At 37.9% G+C, this 8,541-nt stretch overlaps 1 protein-coding gene and 1 long non-coding RNA gene across 2 annotated transcripts; one reads left to right on the top strand and one right to left on the bottom strand.

Annotated features, from left to right (window-relative positions):
- The first annotated feature begins 364 nt into the window (after positions 1-364).
- LOC149097799 (uncharacterized) lies at positions 365-995 on the top strand. Its single transcript, XR_016204200.1, has 3 exons — positions 365-515; positions 615-773; positions 899-995. It is a non-coding gene; the product is annotated as an uncharacterized LOC149097799 (long non-coding RNA).
- Positions 996-1,357: 362 nt separating this feature from the next.
- LOC149097798 (uncharacterized) lies at positions 1,358-8,110 on the bottom strand. Its single transcript, XM_089279695.1, has 11 exons — positions 6,430-8,110; positions 5,548-5,811; positions 4,944-5,175; positions 4,479-4,590; positions 4,121-4,236; positions 3,741-3,916; positions 3,067-3,205; positions 2,729-2,826; positions 2,354-2,501; positions 2,000-2,151; positions 1,358-1,686 (listed from the first exon to the last, which is right to left on the bottom strand). Exons 1-11 carry the CDS (start codon positions 6,847-6,849, stop codon positions 1,507-1,509), a joined length of 2,037 nt encoding a protein of 678 aa, XP_089135821.1. The 5' UTR covers positions 6,850-8,110; the 3' UTR covers positions 1,358-1,506.
- Positions 8,111-8,541: the final 431 nt, after the last annotated feature.

Here is an 8,541-nt window from a genome sequence, read left to right as displayed (position 1 = left end):
GACCACAAAATACACCTCAAATAGATATCACACTGATGGATAAGAATGCTGCACTATAAATCTCATCGGTTTAGCATGCTATGGAAATCTAATGCCAAAAATATATATGACCAAATTCAGGATATCAAAATACTCTACTCGTGTTACACTCGCGCTGACAACAATTTATTAAATGGACTGCTTCTTGCTCTCAGACCTGGTGAAATGATTCTCACATTGTCAGAAGAAAAAGAAAAAAAATTCAAGTCAAGCCCTTCCATTCCTCTCCAATTTAGTTTCTGGAATTGTCCAAACTCATCACTGACATTTCTTTTTATCTTATTTTATTAGTGAGATATTTCCAGTTCCAGGAAGCTCTGCACTAGGTGGAGTGGGTCAAGGTAAACTACTACTCTATGCCCTAAGTAAATGGCATATAATAATGTTGAAAATTTGACATGGTAATTGATAAGATTTTATAATTTATCAAATTATTTCTAAATTCACAGGAGTTAAGAGAAAAAGGGATTCACATGGTAAATATTACTTTTCAAGGTGGAGTTTGAACAGTTTAAAAAAAGAAGAAATTTGAGTATTCCATTTAACATACTACTTTTTTAAATTATTTTATTTAGAACAATTAAAATGGGGCTGTGGGTTCATTGGTGGCCCCATCACCACAGAGGAAAACCCTGACTCGGAAGACCCTGACTCTGAAGACCCTGACCGCAATTACCATTCAGCTGTTACCGAGGTCATCTCGGATTCCGAAGATGACCTCTTCTTTTTAGATGGTGAGTTAGCAACCACTTGTCATTGTATCTAAATCATATTTAATAACAAAGTTCAGGATCAAGGCAATTAACCAACAAAATTTTTATACTGTTGATAGGTGACAAACATATTTTTACATTTTCAGAAGTGTTGCCCAGAGAAAATGACGAGAGAGCAGAGGAGGTGGATGAGGAGGAAGAGGGAGAGGCCGTTTGGAGCGAAGAGGAGTGGGAGGAGTGGGAGCAGTGGGAAGAAAATGAAGAGAATGAGGAAGATGAGGAGGATGATGACGATAATGAGGAGGAAGAAGACGAAGACGCTGACGATGAGGAGGAGGAGGAAGAGGAGGAGGAGGAAGAAGACGAGGAGGAACTGGGAGGAGGTGTCCTGACCGACCTTTGCGTGGTCTGTGTAACCAGACCACGGAATGCAAGTTTTATTCATGGCGACACAGGGCATCAAGTTTGTTGCTTTGAATGTGCAACAAAATTAAAAAATGAAAGAAAAAGATGCCCTGTGTGCCGGAAAAAAATCAAACTTGTGGTTAAAAATTTTTTTTAGTGACAGTTAATTTTAATGTAATTAGTATATGTTATTACTATAATTTTTCTTTGTAAATATTATTTATTTTTTATTACTAAGAAAATAATATAACAGGGATTAAATAAACTTTGTGTGGTCATTGCTTTTGCAAATTTGGTGGCTCCTAAAGGAGCCGTTTTTGTTTTTTGGACAAGTTCTGTAATGTGAACTTCAGCCCTCTTGTTCTTCGTGGTGGTTGTAAACATGCATGCTCCCTATCTGGCTGTCAGGGGCTTCTTCTTCATCTGAGCTGTCTGGACTGGCAGGCACTTTCGACTTCACGTAACTTCTCCGTTTTCTTTTGAGGTTGTGGCATCGGGCAAACATCATCCTGTTTTCTTGTTCCATGACCTTTAAGAAAAGACAACACTTATTGTTTTGATTTAAAAATGTAGCAGCTTATAAGTTATTTATCCCTTGTAATTTGTGATGGTTATAATACTGAGTTAAGTAAAATTCAGGGAGTAATCATGCAAGTATTTTGAAATTACAAGATGAATTCTACAACGATTAATCCTATCGCAAACATTTATAGTATCAATAGATAGCAATTTTTTTAGAGTAGGAGGACATCAAGAGACTCTTTTATGGAAAAAATGTCGAAATTTATATTTACAAACCAAGAATTTTGTTACAGGTAGATAACGTTAAATGCTTTGCCTACCTGAACTGTGTATTTTGAGTTTTTTCCTCCTTTTTGTGATCCACGATGGAATGCCTGGGATTGCCAATGGTTCTTTTTTTCCACAGGCTGGCAATTAAACTGCATCAAAGTACCATGCATCTCCAGAAACTGTGGTACATGATATACAAATGCTGAAAAAAAAAATACTAAATTTATTTTTATACCACAAAGTTTCACTTAGAAGCTACCTACTTATATAAGTACAATCACTTTCAGGCCTATCTATCTGCTAATAATAAAAACTAGATGCATTGTGAAGTTATTATTTAATTTCATCATCATTACTTCCATCCAGAAAGACATTTGTTAAGAGAATAATTTTTGTTGACGTACTGTGAATGTAGGGGGTGATGTCGTCATCATAGTAAATTTCAAGAAAGAGCTTTCCCCACTCCCGCACATGTTTCTTAAAGCTCTGAGGCTGAAGGTAGTCAGGATCATTTTCTTGAACCTGCAGTGCCCGCATCAAAGTCTTAAAACCCTACAACAAAAAGCAAATGCAGATAACAATTAAACATCATTATTAATTGTCTGTACTAAAAAAGGGCTGCCACTTGACAGAAAAATAAAAATTTTCTGCCTTTTCTCCAAAGTGTTTTTGGATAGTTGGGGAATTGTTCAATAAAACTGATGCCTGATATTTGCAGCTTAATTCCAAAGAAGTCAATAGCAAAAGGTGGATAGAGCTTGTGCTTGCAAGCAACTTACATTCCACAAATCATCTATGCCCTCTGCATCTTCGGTACCCACAGCTTCCATAACATTCTTAATGCTCAGTTTCTCCAAAACGTTTTGCAATTCTTTTCCTGATGTTCAAAGAAAATATAAATATTTAGAATTATGAATAAAAAACAGGGTTTAAATTTTTAACTTCTTAGTCTTGTGGCTAGTGATAAGTTTGGAGCGCATAAGACTTGCTCAGGAAATCATAGGTTATAAATGCATACTGAATTTGATTGTGTAGCCATGCCAACTATGTTATTAACAAATGTAGATATATCATTTCATATACATTACATCATGTAGATATATTGTTAACTTATTACCATTTAGACTTGTCCACTTTGTTTCTACTTTTTCTGCGAGTTGGTTATATTCTTCAAAAAATTTGAATTCCACTTGAATTCTCTCCATTTCTTGTGTAAGAATGTCTGGGCAATCGTTGTTGATAACAACCTCAACAACCTATATTGAGACAATAAACAACACAAAATTAATAATTGTCTGTTTTCTCATTCATTTGATATATGTTTTATGTAGAGGTAATGGAGTGTGTGCATTGTCGTGTAATAAAAAATAAAATCGAAAACCATTCAGTGGATAAAGTCAAGAAATTGTAATATTATAGACGATAAATAAAGAAGGCAGTTCACCAAGTTTAAGGGGTGTGCGCTGTCCCAAAGTTGAGCTATTCGTCGAAATGTTCTGCGCAAAATTATAGAGCCTAGTATGGAGCCGCCATGTTGGAGGACCTCCTTACTCCTCCAATATGGCGGCCGGAAAATAGTGTTAACATCTGGAACTTACTTTGGCTCTCGGACGACTGATTATCAGAACCGAACCAACAAATATTTACAAAAACACTTTTCCTAATACTTTAACTCCTAAAATGGCTAAAGCGATCTTGGCTTCATGTCACGCACCGCCGTAACTCCAAAATTCAAAATGCGCATAAGAAAATGGCATTTCTCTATATACTATATGATACTTGTAGGCTCACCTGATGGAATAGCAGTCCCATTATTCTTAAAAATAAATGTAATGTGTCCACCACAACAAACTCAAAAGGGATGTTAAGAAGAGGAGGCATTTTGCATCCTTTCCTTGCAGCAGTGGTGGAGCGCTGGCACAACCCAGTGCACTCTGACAGCTTTCTCTCAATTGGCCACTCATCAACTGGAAAAAGATTCACATAATATAATTAGATTCTGATATAGACTGTCTGAATGTAGATGTGCATTTTTTGTATGTTGTTAGAGAATATTTAGTCAGTCTACTAGTACTTCTATATTTCTATTATCGCCTTGCTTGTTGTTGGCTCTGTGATGATGCATATGAAATTAAAATACAAAATGTCAAAAAGAAATTCTCCCTACTTACTATCAAGGTTGTTGATTTGATCCTTGCAGCAATAACACCAAATACAAAAGTATTTGGAGCTAGCTCCATTTAGTCCATAAACAAGAGCCAGAAACTTCCAGTCGGAACAACAATACCTGTTAATAAACAAATTATTAAACGTAAATTAACCAGTAAACACCTTTAAGGTCATTATTTGTTAGTATCTGAGGTGTTTTGTTTATGTTTAGAATGCATGAAGCTGATTTTAAATGTCTGTGTTTAAGTCAGCAATCGGCATTGTCAAGCCAATATGAAAACATGATTTAGGACTTATTCATCTGAGGCTTTTAAAGAGAAAGGAGTGATCAGTTAATCTTAGAGAAAAGACAACACTCACCACTCAACATCAAAGTGTTCGCCATCAATTGATATTCCTTCTGCTTTCAAATCATCGATTTCTTGAAAGGTCTGCCCAAGGCAAGCTTTCAATTCTTCATAGTCTTCTTTACCTATGGAATGGTAATAGGCATGATTCACTGACTGTGACATATTTTGAGCACCAAAGCAAAATTAACAAGAAAGATTGGGAACTGTTTTTTTTTAATTAATATAATGACTCTTGGTTAAATGTGTTTGAAGGCTTTGCATATGAAGGCAAAGGGTTTGCAAATGGTAAATGCAGACTTAACTAGAGAGCAAGACAAGGTGTTTTTCTATGGGAGACTAAGATTTGACTAAACTCTTGTGAGACATATTTGTTTCAGAGACCATTTACCACCCCTTAAAGAGAAACCTGGTATTGAAGCTTGGCATCTATGCGACAGGAATTAAAATGTTAAGATATTAAAATCTCTGCACTTACCATTGTAGAGTGCCAGAGTATACTGGTATTCGTAAGTAGCTTTATTTTCACACAGAATGTTGAACACAGCCATAACTGTGCCAATCCTTTTGCTTGTCCTCCTCCCATCAGCTGCGAATCGGAGTTTAATTTTGGAACCATCTTTTTTGATGGCATCCTTAACTTCCGGTATTGCGACTAAATACTGCAAAACATCACGAATACTCCTCCGGGCACCATCAGCTTGTTTGGCCTACAATTATTTATGACCAAAAAAAAATAAATTGCAAATTATTATGCTTGCCACAGTCGCACACGTATTGAACACTACAAATCAAAATAAACTTACTCTAATATATTAGTTCAAGGGACCAGATCACACAATTTAAGGCAATTTCAGCACTGACCAAATTGTCATTAAATAAACAGAAATATCAAATTGACAGCTTAAAACGGTAAAAACACTAAAAACAAACATAGAAAGGCCAACAAGAGCCATGGATGGTCATAATAATTATGATTATCAAAGATGATTATTAAAGACTTTTGATGATAAGGTTGCTCATCAGCAAATGCCAAATATAAATGGGATATGAATGGTCGTGTTCTCTAATAATTAATTTACCTCCGGGATTTGAATTACTTGGATCTCCTTGTTTTGGGACTTCCTTTCCTGTTTGACTGCGGACAGTGGCGGGACGTGACTTCTAACTTTTTCAGGGAGCGCCATCCTGAGTTCGTGGAAGGCTTTGTCACTTACAAGTCCTTCATCCTTCGCCGCCAAGATCCTTTGTACGACTTCGTGAGCGTAGCCCTCGTCGTCATCGCCGTCATGTTGGTTGTCAGATAGTGGGATTACAAGTTCACGGCCGCTAACATAAAGTTTAACCTGTGTGAAAAAATAAACAGAGCATCTTAATAACTACGCTTACGTTCGTCTGCACGAGTAAAATCAGGTAAACTACGTTAATCAACAAAAAATCGCAAAATAAATGACTCTGAGGTCGGCAAGAAGGAAACAGATGCGGCAATGAGGATTAAATGTTAGGAATATAAACGTGTAAACAACAGCAACGAAACAGCAACTGCGTGTAATTAGCCGCCATGTTGTCAGCCATCTTTTTTTCAGCGGTTTCAGCTCAAAGCCCGCTGAAAGTTATCGATATACCGTGGGCACACTACATACGTCACCCTTTCAGCTTGTACAGCGATGGCATCATATCTCATCATATGGCTACGTAGCTTCTTCATAAGAACAATTTGCCGCAAAGCGAATTAAAAGCAAAGAAAATATATTTGAGTTTTAAATCAGAGGTAAATAATTGCAGTAAACTCTGGCAAAAAATAGTAACCAAGCTGTTTTGTCTTCACGTGGTATCGCCTGCATAAAAAGTTTTATTTCAGACGCGCTCACTAAGAATCTTTGGTTATAGCGTGAAAGGAATAAACAGCGACAGGTGAATGTAACACTGAGTAATTACCAATAAATTTTCGAAATGATACGTACCTCGATTGGTTTAAATTCTGCTGGTAAAATCTCTACAGCATTTCGGAGGAAGGCTCCGATTTTTTTTCTCTTCAAAGACCGCGCAGCCCTGTCCACGTCCCAATAGCTTTTGCGGCTGACGTTAAATTTTACTGTGTTCTTTACAGGGTCAACTGCAAGGCGACTTTGGTCAACTTCCTGTCTTAGAAGCTGAAGTTCCTGGCGAAGCTGGAAATTCTCCGCTCTTCTCCCTGCCAATTCCACCGCCTGGCCATTATTTTCGGCTCGTAGCTGCTGAACCTCAGCCTGCAGTTGGCGAATATGCTGGTCGTACGCCTCAAGGAGTGGCAAAGAGATAGCAGACTGCTCTACCTCAAAATGTCTCGGTCCGCGTTTGTAGAGGACGTTTGGCGCCTTCTCTATCTTAAACTTGGAAAACATTGCCTAGAAAACTTTTTTTTCGACGATCTAAACACGAGCGAAATGGTTGTTGTCAAGTGACAATAGCGAAATGATTGTTGTCAAGCACGCGTCTCTATAACCATTTACCTCATTAGAATAACTAGAACTCAATGACCATTCATGACAACAAGAAAACAATGGTGTCAACTAAGCGCGAATTTCAAAGACGCTCAGCTGCACTCAAAACATGTTATACGCCGGTAACTTTTTTAAATAACCAATTCGGAGAACAAGCTGAATAGAGGTCTTCATTAGAACTTTATTCATGTTGTGCACAAGACCTGACAATGGTTAGCGGCACGCGCTTCTACATGGAAAGTAAAGTTTTTGTCAATTAATGGTTTGTTGACGATTAAGAGACAAAGACGATAAAACAATACACAACTAGCCACGAAAGCGTTCAAGTTATGAATACTTTAGTGGAACTAATGCAATGAAAGTGTTTGGTAACTAAATTCCCCAAGAATCCTGTCACCATTTCTTAGATTGACTAATTATAAACTTTAATATGTCTGGAAAGAGTAAAAATCGATTAGTTTGAATTGGGGGAGTAACAGCACTAATAGCGCAATTGTGTTTTTAAATAACACGAAAGGCGCTTTTGTTTTCTTATACTTAAAGACATTCAATAATTTTATCATGACAATTTAACCCTCCCAAGAGTTTACTGATATTTCGAACATAATTGATAGTGGCGGAAACTACGGCAGTTCGTCGCTGCAAGTAGGCTACTTTCCACGCAGCGTGTTTGGCTTACTAGCGGCTGGCCTATTGCAGAGCATTAAACAGACCAGAAAAAAAGGCTTATTTCTTCGCTTCACTTTTCTTTGCCGATGACTGGGTTTTACTTGCAGTTTATTTTTCGCTTTTTCATTTGTATTTTAAAATACACACCCTGGCAATTTAAGCGTGCGTTTCCGAACGTTGGCGTTCGCCGGTTTGCAACAAGAAAGAAATAACTTCTACAGCCCGCGCTTCATGTAACAAATTTTCCCTTCCGTACCCCGGAAAAATGTCGCTGTACTGAGCGACATTTCCCCTACCCCACCACGAGAAGGGTGATATTGTCAGCATCTGGTCGTCAGCGAAGATTTTGAATCTCGCGCTCGGAAATTGGCTGAGAGTCGGTTCTTTGTTCTAGAAACAATAGCGCCTTTCAAGCTGCAAACAATAAAAAATGCCCATAAACGGTGTGCCATTGTCCAAAAATTAAACACAAAGTCTGATATGAGTGGGGCTACATTGCTGCCCAAGAGCTTGAAAGTGAGCATTTAAAAAGTTTTGCTCTGTCTATTTCACTGCAAACGAAGGCCATCAGGACTTAATTTAGAGTTTCCGGGAATAAAAAATATCCCCCAACTTCCTGGCAATCGAGCCGAGGTTGGTTAAAATCACCAAGCCCGTAAGGCGGTCTCGGCTACTCTTTCAGTCTTAAAGTGAAGTGGGGCAATATTTCGGCCCAGAAGCTCTAAAGTAAGTGTTTAAAAAGGTTTTGCTGTGTCAATTTCACTGCAAACCGAAGCCATCAGGAATTAGTTTAGAGACCCAGGGAGTGGAAAATATCCCCCAAATTCCGGGAAATTTAGGCGAAGTTGGTCAAAATCACCATGTGCGTAAGGCGGTCTCGGCTAATCTTTCAGTCTTAAAGTAAAGTGGGGTTACATTTCTGCC

Source organism: Orbicella faveolata, unplaced genomic scaffold (assembly GCF_042242905.1).
Source record: "Orbicella faveolata isolate gen_17 unplaced genomic scaffold, um_ofav_v1 contig_47, whole genome shotgun sequence".
Lineage (NCBI taxonomy): Eukaryota > Metazoa > Cnidaria > Anthozoa > Scleractinia > Merulinidae > Orbicella > Orbicella faveolata.
This window is presented reverse-complemented; position numbering and strand designations above follow the sequence as displayed.